The sequence below is a fragment of the Lissotriton helveticus genome, chromosome 10 (assembly GCF_964261635.1).
Source record: "Lissotriton helveticus chromosome 10, aLisHel1.1, whole genome shotgun sequence".
NCBI classification, from domain to species: Eukaryota; Metazoa; Chordata; class Amphibia; order Caudata; family Salamandridae; genus Lissotriton; species Lissotriton helveticus.
The window spans coordinates 973,817,503-973,834,246 of NC_136071.1; the positions used below are offsets into that span (position 1 = coordinate 973,817,503).

The following is a 16,744-nucleotide window of genomic DNA, read 5'->3' on the forward strand; positions in this document are numbered from 1 at the left end:
GAGGCCGCCACACCTGGCCCGCTCTTCCTGACCGTCCCGCCCCACCCTTACCTCACTCAAAGCTCTGCCTGCCGCCTGGAGCGTGGGACGCCAACAGAGACTTTTGCTGGCATTTCCACGGAGGAAAACCTTTACTTCTCGCGGAACCCGCTCCGCGGGTCCCGCATCGTTGCTGCTGTAATCACCGGACTCTGGGACCCAACTTGGGTGTCTGACAGGGCTGCAGGGCTGCGAGCGCTGGGACCGGGACTCAATTTCCCAGGAGTCCCGGCAACCCCGAGGCCGCCACACCTGGCCCGCTCTCCCTGACCGCCCAGCCCCACCCTTACCTCAACGGTCCAACGTATATAAGTATTTAAGAATCCCGCTGCGCGGGAGCGCGCGGGAGCGCCCGGGGCTAAGCCCGGGCAAAGGGCGGGCCCTCTGAGGTCCTCAGAGGACGAGGAGGTCAGGTTGGGTCCACCCCCCTAACAAACTGCCCCCTACAGCAAGTAAGACTTTCTCTGACTTTCTTTATAAAACTGGCTTTACTGAGGGGTAATTGGCAACTAGAAGTACCTGATTTAGGCAAAGACAAATGAAAACTGCTCTAGCATGTCCACTAGAAGTAGCAGAAGTAAGACAGCGGCTGGGGGGGCTACCGTTATTGGTCCAATAGACAGCTTTATTAAAAGGATAAATGACGCCATTGACCTTAGCATTTCAATTCTTGAGCATAGGGTCTCGTTAGACTTAGAAAATGCGAAACGCTCTTCTCTTGGATCTATAATGACTGCGACAACCCCAGTAAGATCGAGAAACACAGACAGTAACACACAAATAGATCCCACTCATGAAATTCGACCTGACCCTCAAACTATACCTAACGTGGTCAATTTATCGGCCACAAATCCTTTAAATGACTCAGATCTCGATACATGCAGTGAACTAGAGAGAACGCCAGATTTACAAATAGACTTTACACCGGAGATCATAGATGAAAATAATGATAAGCATTCTAAAGATCGGCAAAAAGGTGCCATTAGAAAGCAAACAAAGCAACCAACTCATTTTAATCGTCCTGCTGTTAAAAAACACAATTTGCCAAAAGGGCAACATAGGAAAGGCAAAAATAACCATTTAAACGCTAGGGGATCTAACATACCCAGAGATACATCAAGTAAAGTTACTCATGAGAACCAACCGGCGAGTACAGATAAGCCTGAAACTACTATAGGAAACGATCAACTAGTGGAAACATTCGGTGACCTTTTAAGTATCTTTATGTCACCAATTGAATCCAGGCTTGCCCGTATTGAGAAACAACTGGAAGAAATCACAGCCTATAATTAAAAAGCTGATAGCGTTGTTTCGGCAGCCACCACCAGCTTAAAGATAAGTGCTAGTAACCCTATACCACCCATATCAAAGGACTCCCCAGCCCTTGATCCGTCGCTTAAATTAAAACCTGCCCCATCTTTAAGCAAAATAACGGCTACAAAAAAACATGCCTCAATTAGTAGCCCAATTCCTAGAATTGACACAAATAGCCAACACACAAGTACCCAGGCTGAGAAGTTACAAACATTGTCTCAAAGTGGCAAAAAAACATCAAACCAACGTAGTGACACATTCCCAATATTCCAAAGGCATCGGGCAACTCAAGACCTCCCGTACAACTCGAGGCAGATACCTTATCGTATAAACCTGCCACCTGAGTGTGGTGCATATGTGCTGGTCCTGGTCAATGTTCCGAAACTCAGAAATGACCAGGACGAGACTCCTTCCTCCTTAAAAAACAAAACGCTACACTGGCTGATTAACAACTGCAGCTTTCCAACGGAAAGCTTTGGAGAAATCACTCGCACCCAGAGAGCAGGCTGGATAGGCCCTCTAAGGAAAAAATTCGAGGGGGATTGTATAACTGTTACTTTTAAAAACCCGACATGGGCTGAAAAGACCCTGGCCAGGGCACCTCCTCCCTCCACTTGGGAATTTAATACCACCCTTCTTCCCCTGGGGTATTTCTACAGACATCTGATTTCCACTCAACCATCTGTGGCAACAAATCAGATCACTTCTTTTTACGACCAGCATTTCTTACCGGAAAATAATACACCTTTCTTCCACCAAAATTCAAACTTCAATTATTCTAGTGGCCCCGCACTATGGTCTCAGGGCCCAACTCGTGTACACCCGACTGCCCATCCCTACTTATCAACAACGCCACACCATGAGTATAGAGATCCTCGCTGGCGACAATTTGTCGCTCCACCAGGTAACTTTTATAATATCCCGACGTATAATAGATTCAGTGCATTGTCTGGCCTGGATTTTAACGACAGACTGAATTTTGATCAGCCAAAAGCAATGGAGGGACACAGTGAAAACAATGGAAAAACACAAATATCTAGCATTCCAGCTGCTGAGGACAAAAATATAATACTTCCTCTAAGCAAGCACACTTTTAATACTCCCCTGCAACACAGTCAGAATGTTTCGGCCAACTCAACTTCACCTTATCCAAATTTGAGTATCACTTCTAATTTAACAAATACATCAATACCCTCTAAGTCAAGTCTGCCCATTTCTCTAATTCATCTCACGTTTTGGAATATAGCTGGTCTTTCTGCTAAACAGACAAACCCTATTTTCCTGAATCAGGTTAACCTGAGTAATATCATCTGCCTTCAGGAAACATGGGCTCCTGATCCTATACATATAATAGGTTATAAGACTTTTTTCTCTCCAGCAAAAAAATCATTATCTGGAAGAAGTAAGGGTGGCTTAATTACTTACATAGCAAACACCTTACAATGTGATAACATTTCCTCTTTAAAATTGGAAGAAAACTACCACCTAATACTTCTTAAAAGAACCAAACAAAATGTATATGCCATAGTAAACTTCTATAATAATCTGAATATGGATGATCTGATAAATATCCTCTCTGAGATTTCCCTAGCCCTCCAAGACTTGAGAGTATGCCATGTTAAACAGACATGTACTATACTGTGGGGTGGCGATTTCAATCTCCATCTATGTAGAACTAATAACACAGATGGATGTGGAATAGAAGACGATGTAGGTAACGGAATAACACATTTTTTGCACTCCACTGAGGGTGAGAAAATGAATGAGATCATGACAGAATTGGAGCTGGGTGTTGCTAATGAAATAAAGCCTCTCCCAGTACCTTTCTCGCCAACATTTAGTGGTAGAGGCCTGTCGAGCCTAATAGACTATATCCTGATCTCATCATGGAAAGGCCCTAACATTGTTTCATTCAACGTAGTTAAAAATCCACTGAGTGATCACTTTCCAAGTGTCATTGTTATACGAGATCTACATTCCAATAAATCTCCTCTCCTAATGAGTATCCTAGATCAGCAAGAGCTAGAACTAGGATCCATGAGCGGGTTCACACTAAAATGGGGAAACATAGATAAAGGAGTTGTAACTGCCAAATTAGTTAGGCAAAATCAAGCAGATATATTAAACTGCCTAAACTTAAGCATCAATCCCAGAGAGGTTTTGGTCAGCTTCAATAATATCTCACAAAATATAAAAAAGGAACTTACTAGAATAAGTAAACAAAAAATCAGAGCTAAAAAAGGCTGGTTCAGCCCGGCCTGCACAAAAGCTTATACAAAACTGAAAACAGCCCTAAGTAGGAAAAAAAGAGATAGAGGAGAGGTTATCAGATTAAGAAAAGAATATGCCATGGCTCTGAAAATAAGAAAACAAGAATTAAAAGCGGATTTATGGGAGCGTTTAAGTAAAAGCTCAGCACTAAAGGACAGTGCAACTTTCTGGCAAATTGTCAGATCCCCTTTCTTAGCACCCAAAGAGGACCAACCATCCATTGATGTCGCAATCAGTGACAGCGATTGGGTCAGTCACTTTTCTAAAGTATTTAGCGATGAAAATAATGACGGTATGGAGTGCATAGATTACCCGCCTGCGGTGGTATTCCCTATAAAATTGCACTTTCTCCATGTAGAGGTACAAAAGGCAATTAGATCTTAGAAATCAGGTAAAGCCCCAGGCCCGGACGGAGTCCCAGTGGATATTTTTAAACATCTGGTAGACCTCTGGTCCCCGCTATTGACCAACGTATTAAATGCCACCATTAATGAGGGTTTAATAGAAACCTGGAAAACCTCAATACTAGTCCCCATATTTAAAAAAGGAGATCGAAATAGCCCATCTTGTTATAGACCGATATCCCTCCTGGACTCGCTCGGGAAGATGGCAGGACGGATTCTTCTCGAGCGTCTCCAGGACTGGACAACATCTCATAACATCATTTCGGAAATACAATATGGGTTTCGTGAGGGGCTAGGCACAGTAGATCAGGCACTAAACCTGTCTTTACTGTCAGGAAAATACGTGGAGGCCAAGGGGTCAGCACTCCACATGGTCTATGTCGATTTATCCTCAGCATTCGACTGTGTGGCACACTCAAGCTGTGGAAGATCATTACTGTTATGGGTGTGGACCCTCCGGTTGTGGATTTCTTACGGGAATTGTACACTAGAACAACCGGAAGAGTAAGGTTTGGGACCAAGGGACAGCTTACAGAAAGTTTCAGAGTAGAAAAGGGGGTCAGACAGGGATGTGTTCTGGCCCCCTTTTTATTTACTCTGTATGCCAATGGGTTAGAGACAGCCATGCTGGAATAGAGTAAAGATCTTCCCTCATCGGTCGTCGGCAGATACCAGCGTTGCTGTACGCTGACGACGCGGTTATTTTAGCTAGAACCCCTGTTGAGCTGCAGCGAGCACTAGACAAATATTGTGCCTTCATGAATAGCCTGAATCTGACACTTAATGTTAAAAAAACATACACCATGCATGCAGGCAAGAAAACCAGTAAGACTAGAAGATTGTATGTAAAAGGTGAGGCATTGGATAGAACCACAACATATCCATATCTGGGAATTGTAATTGACGATAAATTCAAATGGAAGCCAGTGATCAATGCAAGGAAACTAGCTTTTCTAAGAGCAACAACTGCATTAAAATCGTTTGCACAAAAACTGGGTCAGAAACCACTAATGGAGCTTCTAAATATATATAATGCAAAATGCGTCAGCACCGCCACATATGGAGCCGGGATATGGGGCCTAGCGAACGTGGATGAACTGCAAATAATAGAAAACTCTTTCGCTAGATATCTGCTGGGTGTAACGAAGAGCACCTCCACATATGCCTGCCACCTGGAACTGGGCATGGACTATATATCAGACATTATAAAAATACAGCCCGTAATGTTGTGGCGCCAAATTTGGGTAACAGAACAATGTCATCTAACAAGATCAATTATTCAAGACATTCAGTCACTCGATCATTGTAGAAAAATAAAATGGCTAACATATGTCAAGGCCTTGCTAACCGATCTAGGCTTTGAAAAGTATTTTGTTGACCCACTAACAATGACCGAGATTTCAAAGGCGGATTTAAAAAAAGCCTGTTTGACACTTGGACCAAATACGCCTGCTAAAGGAGATAGGGAAACCCTCTGTCCAACAGGCCCTGCAAGTTCAGACTGTGTCTTCTATTGAAACTTATCTGATGTTCAGTTTAACCCAATTTGAAAAAATTTTGCTGACGCGCTTTAGATTTAATATGTTTCATTTAATGGTTTCTTCCCCCACCCAAAATGAGTGGACGTCAATATCAACCCTATGTCCATGTGACTCTGTCTCTACACAATCGACAATGCATACAACCCTTTTCTGTAAATTCTATACAATACCTAGAACTCGCTGGTTACTGCCAATACTTAAAATCTGGGGTCTTCGTCAATGTCGACCTGCCTTTTTGGCGCTGCAATACCTTGAGAATGAAGTAATCGCTAAAATGCTGGCCCGTTTTCTTAAATTCTGTATCCGTCATCGCTCTAATCTCTGAAATGACTTAACCTCTTTACACTTTGGATAATATGTTCTCTTGGTGCAAAGTTCATATTCAGCGTCCTGAATCTAATGAATTGACAAGATGTATAAATATTATCTCGATGAGAATTGTTTTTATTGCATAAATAACAATCACATTTTATTGATATTTTTTAATTGGAGTACTGTATAAAATGTATTTTTGTCTAAATGTTTGAACTTTTATGGTATTTCTATAGACATGAAAAACCGAATAAAGTTGGTTTTGATTTGATTTGATTTGAGTACATATGATGAGTAAGTACATGCATGAGTGACTATATAGAACTGTTGGTGAATGCGTGGATGTGTATGTAGATGTTGGAATTACCTAATAAGTTGTTGTAATTGATATTGGTTTCTCCTTTTTTGTGTCAAAGGTTATTTTATGCTGATAGGAGGTCTGCCACTTTGTCTCAAGGATGTTGTCATCAGTGATGTCATTTGAGATGTCATCAGTGATGTCATGAGTGATGTCACTGACCATGTCATGAGTGATGTAATATGTGACGTCATCAGCAGTGCATTGCACGCGCAAGTTATAGTGAGTCCAACTAACTATAACGTGGGAATTTCAATGGTTTTATGCGAGTAAAATTTCCACCTAACTATAACTGGTGTGAAACTTATGGTTTTTTCAGTGAATTATATATATATATATATATATATATATATATATATATATATATGAGACGCTCTGTCTTTTCTTTACCATCAAAGAAACAAAACAGCACTCGAGGAGTTCGTGTCAACCACAAACGATTTTATTTGCGGGGGACTTGCACAGACGCGTTTCGGCGTGCTGCCTTCGTCAGTATGTATAGCACAACAACAATCGACATGTTAATAAAGTTTTTTCATGAATCATAGGAATCAACAAAGGACTCAACCCTCTTAGGATCACAGTGCGCGCCATCTTGGAGTGTATTCACAAAGCTATATGGCCCATATAAAGTATATATCCTGCCCACCGATGGGCTATTATCCGTAAACAGGAGGGTGTTGGTTACATCAAAAAGTTTAAATGTTAAACAGTTCATAAAGCCGTGGATCGGCTAATGTCCTCTGTTAATCCGTCCTATCATGATTATTCTTCTATAACAAGATACGCACGTATCACACCGAGTCAATAAAAAGTTCATCAAATTTCATCATTCATGACTTAATGTAAATGGGGCAGTTCAAAATCATACCTATAATAGATCAATTATTTCAGATTAATTCAAATTTTAAATTCATCAATCAAGTATTATAGAAAAAATGGAAGCATCACAGCTTCAATGGCAAATTCATGTGCATAGATATATGGAGCTGGTAAGTGTTCTAGTAAAAAACATATATATATCAGATCACCTATCACAAATCTCAGATCACAGTTTACAACAGGCATTTTGGGAATAGGTTTGGAATATATATATATATATATATATTCACATTAACTGAAAACACAGGTTACAGTAACGTTATAGTTAGGCGAATGTCAGTGACAACATTAACGTCTTGAACTATAAATTCATGTCATCTTCTACGACATTACTGATATTATCGCTGCAACATTTGCTGTAAAATTATTGATGTGAAAACTGTGCATGGTAAGGATGTGTGTTATAGTTACCTTAGGGCTTGAGTTTTAGTTACTTGAGATAACTGTAACTCTAAATTTCTATGGTTTTGTGTGTGTAAAATATGTACCTAATTATAACATCCCTGTAATCTTTGGTGGTTTATGGAGTTTCTACTGACTTTTCACACCACCAACTCCAACAGCGACCATAACAACAGATGCATTCCTAATAGGATGGGCGGCACACATGAACAATCTCAAAGTAAGGGGATTGTGGGCACCACAGGATACTGTGAAACACATCAATATCTTGGAACTAAAAACTGTGTTCTTAATCTTAAAAGCCTTTCAGAAAGAGCTACATTGGGAAAGGGTATTGATTCAAACAGACAACACTACAACAATGTTTTACATAAACAAACAAGGAGGGACTCAGTCTGTAGCACTCTCAACTCTAGCACAAGAGATTTGGAGATGGGCAATCCCAAGACAAATAGACATTCTAGCAATACACCTAGCAGTAAAGGACAATGTAGAATCATACAGACTGAGCAGACAAACAAGACCAATTGAAATCGGACGTTGCGCGTGCCCTTCCAGGCCCGGCGCACAAGCTGGGGCCACGTCGTCTCCGGTATCTGCCGGCCCAGGTCCGTCTCCCAGCGTTCCCGCAGTGTATCCAGTGGGGGGGGGGGTCATCTAGTGCCAGTCTCCTATACAAGCAAGTAACAGCCTTAAAGGTGCCAGCCGCCATCACAATGTACTGGCATCCCAAAGACGTAGGTGGTTCCGCCCGACCTTTCCTCCAGCGTCTCTGGATCGCAGAGACCAAAGCCGCATGGAGTAAGAAGTCGCCTCTCGGCAAATCAAATGCCTCTTGCAGATCGGAAAACGACAGCAGGACACCATCCCTGTACAGGTCTCCTACCATATAGAGCCCACAGTCTTCCCATGTGGCTAGCCCTGACCAGTCCCCGCCGTGCGGTAAAGCTGTGCACATGCCTAAGGGGATCTCCGGTGCATATGGAACGTGGATACCCGCCCGCTTCTGACTTCGAAGCCAACAGTGTCGGAGGGTGCGTTCCTCCAGAGACAACTGGTCCAGGCGAAGGCCCTGCTGGAGCAATATGAAGGACAGGACATGACGCTGTACAATCCTGTCATGCGGGCCGTCCGGACCCCTGAACTCCTGCGCCACCGCCTGGGTGAACCACTGCAGCTGTGCCGCCAGGTAATACCATTCAAAATCCGGCACAGCAAGCCCCCCCCCGCCTCCCGCGAACGGAGTAAGGTGGAGAGAGCCACGCGCCTCCTGCCAGTGCCCCATATGAATCCTATCACCATTGACCTTAAAGTCCGAAAGAAGGAGAGCGGGATCCGCACCGGTAGTGTACAGAAAAAATAGAGTAAGCGCGGGAGGACCACCATCTTCAGTAAGGCTATGCGTCCGGCCACAGACAGGGGGAGGGTACGCCAGAATCCAATACTGCCCCTGACGCCTCTCAGCGCTCTGCCCACATTTCCCTCATACAGGGACGAGTGGGTATGATAAATGTAAACCCCGAGGTATGGCATACACTCCGGTTCCCAGCGCAGCTCCCCAAGCTCCGCAGGCTGTGCACACCGGGAAGTCAGGGGGAACAGGCAGGTCTTGGACCCATTAACACGGAGACTCGAGAGTTCGCCAAACTCTCGAAGCAAGGTCCGCGCTCCCCGCACCGAGGCCGTCGTGTCAGCCAGGTACAACAGAAGGTCATCGGCATACAGGGAGATGTGATGTCGGACACCACGCAACAGCACCCCTTCATAGTGCCGCCCTTGACGCGCCCGCGCCGCCAGTGGCTCAATCGCCAAGGCGAACAGGAGCGGTGATAGGGAGCAGCCCTGCCTGGTACCCCTCATCACCGCACACGCTGCGGATATTGTACGGCCCGTGCGGACCCTGGCGGTAGCGGAGGCATATAACAGCTGCGTCCAGCGGACAAAACCGTCCCCCAACCCGAACCGACGCAACACGCCGAACAGATACGGCCATTCCACGCTGTAGAACGCCTTTTCTATATCCACCGACAGGACAGCCGCGGCCGGAGGACCCTCCCCCTCAACATCCATAACCCGTAGCAAGCGCCGTATACAGGCCGAAGTATTCCGCGTGGGGATAAAGCCCGCCTGGTCCGGGTGGACGAGGGAACACATATGGGCCGACAGTCGCGTAGCCAGAATCCTGCTCAGTACTTTATAGTCCATGGTGAGCATCGAAAGGGGACGGTATGCCGTTCTCGTCGTGGGTTGGCCGCCCTTCTTCAGCAATGGCACAATAATCGCCTCCCTCGCTGACTCCGGCAGCCTGCCCAGCTCCCACGCCTCACCATAGACCCGCAACAACTGTGGCGCCAGAAGGTCCAGGAATGCAGCATAGAACTCCACAGGGAGACCATCACCCCCTGGCGTCTTCCTCCGAGCCATGTGCTTAATCGCTGTTCTGATCTCCCCCAGCGTCACAGCAGCGCCCAGGGCGTTCCCTTGTTCTAGGTCCAGCTGCAGCAGCTGGGCCTCCTCCAAGAAGGCATCCAAACCAGTCGGAGGCAAGGGCAGTTTGCATCGGTACAGCTCCGAGTAATAAGCTAAAAACTGGTCATTAACCTCCCGTTGGGAGTAAACCAGCGCCCCGGTAGGTGTGGTTACGGACAGAATCGGCGCGCCCCCAGAGTGGGGGTTAGCCAACCACGCCAGCAGCGAACCGGCTCGGTCCCTCTCGGCGTGTGCCCGGACCATGTATTCCCGATAGTCATGGCAGCGAAGCCTTTCCACTTGTGCGGCTACACGTTCTCTCGCCGCCATCACCTCCTCCCTATCGCTCCCCGCCGCATGGTTAGCCTTCTCCACCCGCCTAAGCGAGTCCTCCTCCCGCTCCACGTCTGTCCTACGTACCCTGGCCGAGGAGGAAAGGCACGCGCCTCGCACCACCACCTTAAAGGCATCCCATTCGACCGCTCTGGTAGTCGCGGTGCCCGCGTTCTCCCGAAAGTAGCGTTCAAGGCACTCCTGCAGTTGCGAGCGGAAGACCGGGTCCTCCAGCATCAGCGGATTCAGCCGCCACGTGGGAATCGGTTGCCGCTGCCTAGACCAGAGGACTGCGAGTAAGCAAGGGTTGTGGTCTGAGATAGTCTTCGCCAGGTATTCGCTGCTGCGCACTAGGTCCTGGGCCCCAGCAGTACAGAGAAAGGCATCGAGGCGGACGTGGAGATCATGGGGCGTGGAGTAGAACGAATAGTCCCTATCGTTGGGATGGAGCGTACGCCAAGCGTCCAGGAGGCCCCAATGTTCTTGCCAGGCCCTCCGAGCTTTGGCCACCCTGCGCACCACCGACTGAACTAGAGGAGGATGCGAGCGATCTAAATCCACATCCACCACCGTGTTAAAATCCCCCCCATGAACACCGTGCCGATCAACAGAGGTGCTAATCTTTTCGATAATGCCGAAAAGAACGCGGCCTGGTCAAAATTAGGGACATAAACACTGCAAAGCATGACGTCCCGGCCATCCAACCTCCCCAACACCGCCACAAACCTCCCCTCCGAATCAATCTCCGTCTTCAAGGGCTGGAAGGGGACGCCTGCCCGAACCCAAATCAACGCCCCCCTAGCATGAGCGGAGTAGGTCGTATAGTAGAGCTGCCCCCTCCAACGCCGCTGCAGCGCTCGCCCCTCTGCCAGAGTCAAATGCGTTTCCTGCAGAAAGGCTATCTGAACCCCCCTACGCACTAGATATGCATGCACCTTATACCTCTTACTTATAGAGTTGAGCTCCTGCACATTCCATGCAACATATTTCAGTTCCAACTTAGCCGCCATTGGTAAAGCTATAGCAGTAACAGAACCTCAACAACCCTAGTGGCACACTGACAGACCCCTGCAACATCAAACACCCCCAACTCACCCCCCACCAACCCACCCCCAGAACAGGCATCAAACAGTTGCTACCCATCCAAACTCCCACCCCCACAGGTGAGGGAAACTCTGGAAAGCACCAGAGACTCACAATGTATGTGAGATAGAGGGGATAGCGCAGCACCTCCGGCTGGACAGCTCGAGGTCCACTACTCCGTGGTGGGCCGATCCCAGTCTAGAAGGGACCTCCCCCCCCCCCCCCATCACCCAGGCAGCGCACCCGCCCAATCAAGTACATAGCGCCATGGGGCCCCCACAGTACCATCAACACCCCGGGAAGACAGGGAAAGTAGCCCCACCCGAGACCCCTTCGAGAGGGACCCCAGCAGCCCTGTCATAGTCATCGCCATAGGCCAAGCACCCCTCCTTACTGTTCCTTGCACAGATGCCCGGCAGTCACTCGTCCAACAGTCCCTCGGCCGTCTGGGGGGTAACCTGAGGCATATCTCCAGACTCCTTCTCCGAGCCCCCATCCGAGCCTCCCTGTCCCGTTTCATCAGAGCCCATACGGGAGCCCGAGTCAATCACAGGGCCCTCTGCTGCCACTCCAGAAATAAGCGACACCGCCTGTAGAGCGGCCTGCCTTTCCAGTTCCGTCTGCGACGCCGGTGGGGATCGCTGGCTCTGTCCTCGCTTCCGATTGCGCCTGCTCCGCCGCGGCCGCGGTCGACCCTCAGTAGCCACCGGCCACACACCCGAACCATCCTTGCCCGCCCGATACCGTTCCAGCCATTGCCAGGCGTCATCCGGCGTGTCACAGAACGTCGCCACTCCGTCCACCAGCACCTTCAGGCGCGCCGGGAACAGCAGGGAGTACTGAACTCCCTCGTCGCGGAGAGCTCGTTTGACAGCCACGAAGGAAAAGCGGTCGCGCTGGACCTCTTGAGAGTAGTCAGGAAAGAGGGACACAGACGCATTGTCCACCTCGTACGGACCATTCAATCTGGCTTGCCGCAGAACAATGTCTCGATCCCTGAAGTGCAGCAGGCGGGCTATGACGGGTCGAGGGGGACGGCCAGGGGCCAGAGGTCGGGCCGGGACCCTATGAGCTCTCTCCAAAGTATAGAAGTTCGTCAGGCCCTCAGGCACCACCTCATCCCGCAGCCAGCGTTCAAGATAAGAGACCATGTCATCCCCCTCGACGTTTTCGGGCAAACCCACCACTCTAATGTTGTTGCGTCTGTTGCGCCCTTCAGCATCAGCCGCCCTCCTCTCCAGGTGTTGCACCCTACGCACCAGATCCTCCAGCGTAGCGTCCGTCGTTTTCTGGGCCGGTTCGAGTTTCTCAAGCACCAGCTCCGTGGATTTGACACGGTCCGCAAGCTTGTCGTGATCTGCTTTCAGTAGGCCTAGGTTCGTAGAGACCTGCGCAATATCCTGACGCAGCGTCTTCCTCGTGTCCCCTATGGCCTTGAGGATCTGGTCCATCTGCTGTTGTTGAAGGCCTGTGCTCTGGCTATCTGCCGGTCGATGGTCGTGCGCCTCAAGGGGGTCCTCAGCTTGATCCGCCGCGGTCGCAACAGCACCCTTCCGCGTCTTCCCCATGATGCACCACTAGAACACACAGTTGCGTCAAACACCAGAGGTCTGCCCCGTAGAGTTACCAATGTCGCAGGGTGCACCTCCACACAGCTGGCCCGTGCGCGATATAGGGTGAGGGCTACCGGGCAATTCCAGGAGGTAGCGTGGACTCACTCTCAGGGACCTCGTGAGCACGGGCCGCTAGCCATGCGGGCCACACCAAAGCATGCCAGGCCCCCAACGGACATCCGCAAAGTCCAGGAAGCAGAGCCCCAACCAGGGGAGCTCAAACGTATCTCTGCGCCCCCACCAGCGCGAAACCGGGGCCAAGGTCAGGGAATTTGCTCCAGGAAGTTCAGGCACGTCGAAGCAGGCCAGCCGAGAGCCGCCCGCCGTCCAGAGCCTGTGTCGCAGGTGCCAATGCGCCTCCACCAGAGTGCCAGCACGGTCCCCTCAAGGCGTTAGTGGGCCCCTGGAGGTTCCCAGCTCTCAGTCCACCAGATGAATAGCTTCGGGCCCTCGGGGACCGAGCACCCACTCCCGCGTCTGGCGCCCGGCCGGCGCCGCTCCAAAGTCCAAAGCCACTGCCCCAGAGCGTCCGTCGTGCGACCTCAGCGCCGCACCCCACAGTACCTGCTCCGTCGTAACTGCCTCAGGTGCGGCGCACTCCTCAGCAGGGAACGCGCCTCCAGTCGGGCGCAGCGCCGCCTCCGCTCCTCTCGGGTCTGGGCCTTCGTCCGCGCACACCCGCCAGGTGCAGCCGCAGGTCCCCGGAAGCCTGCACGAAAAGGTCGAGGCGTCCTTCACTGCCGGGCCAACCTTCCGGTCGCGCCGTCCCCCCCACTGCAGCGATGGGTCAGCCCCCTCGGGGTCCCTCCAAAATCGAGGCCGGGGATCCGGGCCGGTTGCAGGCCCACGGCAAGATGGCCGCCCGTCAGTGCTCCGACCTCCCGGCGGCCGCCGGAATCAAGGCGATCACGGAGACCTCTCGGCTCACAACAGCTGCCGAGTCGCCCCCAGACCTTCAGGGATCACGGCAGGTCGGTGGCGCCGCCGGGGAGGGGGTCTGTCAGGATAATTCGCCGAGATCGGCCCGGAGCTCGGGACTCAGGCGACCATGCTCGTCGGTGCTTAAGCCACGCCCCCATTGCTTTTCTTCCTAACACACCAATTCAAGATATTTGCATGGCTGTAACATTGTCTTCTGTACACACATTCACCAAACACATTGCTGTGTGGACATTCAAATGAACAAGGAAGCGCAAGTAGGACAAAAGGTCTTACAGCGGGGCTCTACGCCTGTGTGCTGCCCTTGTGTGCCTCCCCTCCCATCCTGGCCTTGCTCTTACGTGCTGTTTCGAGTGGGGGCCCCACGTTGCAGCGGCGATAAGCGGCCTACAGCCACCTCTCCTGACCACGACGGACGATGACGCGCACGAATAGAGGCGCCAGGACTGAAACAGCGACGGCCCCTAAGGATAACACTGTGAAGGCCATGTGGGGCAAAACGGGGGCACCAGCGGCCGGGGAGGGCCCTTCCCGAGGGGCGACGGACTCCCCGCCGGTCACACAGGCGTTCATGGCTGCCTTTATGTCTGACCTCAAGGCGGAGATCGGCTCCCTGAGAACTGAGGTACATTCATGCGTTACCGAGCTTAAGAGGGAGGTCACGGAGCTGGGAGACTGTGTGGACAGCCTGGAGAGGACCATGGACACGCGCACGGAAGACCAGGAACATCTGTGGCGGCGCTTGACAGCCCTTGAGGAACAAAACATTGAGCTCCAGATCAAGCAGGAAGACTTGGAGAACCGGGGTCGGTGCAACAACCTCCGTATTCGTGGCGTGCCGCTCGGCGAAGAGGGGAAGGACGTGATGGACTACGTGGCGCAGCTCCTCCACGAGGTACGGGGTGATAAGGACGTATCGCCCCCCACTCTTGACCGGGCACATCGAGTGGCGGCCCCTGCGGGGAGGTCGGGCCTTCTACCGGACATTCTCACAAGGGTGCATTTCTTTGTAGAGAAGGAGGAGATTTGGAGGTGCGCGAGGGACAAGCCTGACCTTCAATACAAGGGCCATAAGATTCAAATTTTCCAGGACTTGGCGCCCAACACCCTGAAGCGGAGGCGTACATTCCGTCCGGTGACGGAGAAATTGCGGAGCATGAACATTTCATACCAGTGGGGCCATCCCTTCGCGCTCATCTTCCAGTGGGAGGGTAGGCGCAAAGCTTTGCGATCATACAACGAGGCGGCGCGACTCCTCAACATCGCGTCTTCTCCCCCGGAGAGCCCTTCTAGACCTTCGTCCCGTAAGAGAACGCCGACCGGACCGGACTGGACCACGGTGCCGCGGAGGCGACGCGCACTGCCTGTTGACGTACCCACACACAGCCATGCTCGGCAGGATGTTATAGCCCACATTAGAGCTCTAGAGGAAGCAGAGGCCGACCCTGAGGAGCGCTCTCCCAAGATGCGTCCTCCTACGCCGTGAAGATGGCACCACTCAGGCTGCACTCCTCTTGAGGTACTGTTCTCAAAATCCCCTTCTGCAGACAAGGGGTTAACTGGCGAAGGGGGGGTCGGATGGGCTCCTGATCCCTCTGTGCTGGGCCTGGGAGGGTGGGGGCTCCATACCTCCTAGAGCTTTCTGGCAGCCATGTCCCTCTTGAACTGCCCCCTGGGGAGTGACTTCCCGAAGGACATTCGAACCCGAGGGTGTAGGATGCCCTATCCTGGGGACAGTGAACTCTGTCCCTGTTGGCCACACTTCTACGGTTCATGCTTCCAGCCCACCCGGCTGATGAATGTTTGGTTTATGTACTTGACTATCTCTCTCTTCCTCTTTTTCTCTTTTCCCCTTTCTCTTACCTTCTGTGTGGGACCTGGGAGGGTGGGTGGAGTGGCGGATGGGGTCGGGAAGGGAGGGACCCTTGTCTGGGGTGTATGGATGGTGTGTGACTTGATGAGGGTGGCTCTGATTGCGTATCTTAGAGTTCCCTGCCATGGCAAGTAATGTGAATAGACCCCTAAAGATCTTGTCCCTTAATGTTAAGGGGCTTAACTCGCCCAATAAGCGCAAGCAGATATGGCATTACCTTATGCGGCATGACCCAGACATCGTTTTCATGCAAGAGACCCACCTATTTCAGGCTGACTCTGGGGGCATGGCACATCCTAGGTACCCTCTCCAGTACTGGGCGGCGGCGGACACGAAAACGGCAGGAGTAGCGATTTTGTGCAAAGCTGGCATCAGGCGGGGGGAGGATAGGCTCTTCCGAAGTGGTGATGGCCGTTTCCTTAAGGTGACTGTTGAGGTGGGGCATCGCCGTTTTACACTGTGCAATGTGTATGCCCCTAATCTGGCGCAGGATCGCTTCCTCCGAGACCTCTTGCGCGATCAGGTACTCCAGGGTAGCCCCTCTATCGTCCTCGGGGGAGATTTTAATCTGGTGTGGTGCCCGAGGATGGACCGGAGTGAGGGCTCCTTTCACGGGGCGGGGGCGATGTCTCTGGCGCTTCGCAAACAGATTGGTGACCTAGGCCTGTTTGACGCTTGGCGATACTTCTCCCAGGATAAGAGAGAGTACTCTTTTTATTCGAGTGCCCAGCGCTCTTATTCTCGCATTGATCATGTCTTCTTGTCCCATGACCTCCTTCAGGATGTGGTGGATGCCGGGATGTCGGACATATCCATCTCGGACCATGCGCATGTGGAGCTGCTTCTCCGGGACCCGCGGGATGGCCCTCCCCGAGAACGGAAATGGTATTTGCCACCGCACCTCCTTAGAG

At 50.8% G+C, this 16,744-nt stretch overlaps 2 protein-coding genes across 3 annotated transcripts in view; both read left to right on the forward strand.

Annotated features, from left to right (window-relative positions):
* LOC144785278 (uncharacterized) overlaps window positions 1-2,690 on the forward strand; it is a 28,159-nt gene extending 25,469 nt beyond the window's left edge. The window contains exon 3 of the mRNA XM_078664265.1: window positions 2,674-2,690. Within this exon, the coding sequence (XP_078520391.1) occupies window positions 2,674-2,690 (17 nt within the window). The remainder of the gene's footprint in view (window positions 1-2,673) is intronic.
* Window positions 1-16,744, forward strand: part of ANKIB1 (ankyrin repeat and IBR domain containing 1) — a 580,820-nt gene that overhangs the window by 491,489 nt on the left and 72,587 nt on the right. The gene's annotated exons all lie outside the window — the stretch shown is intronic.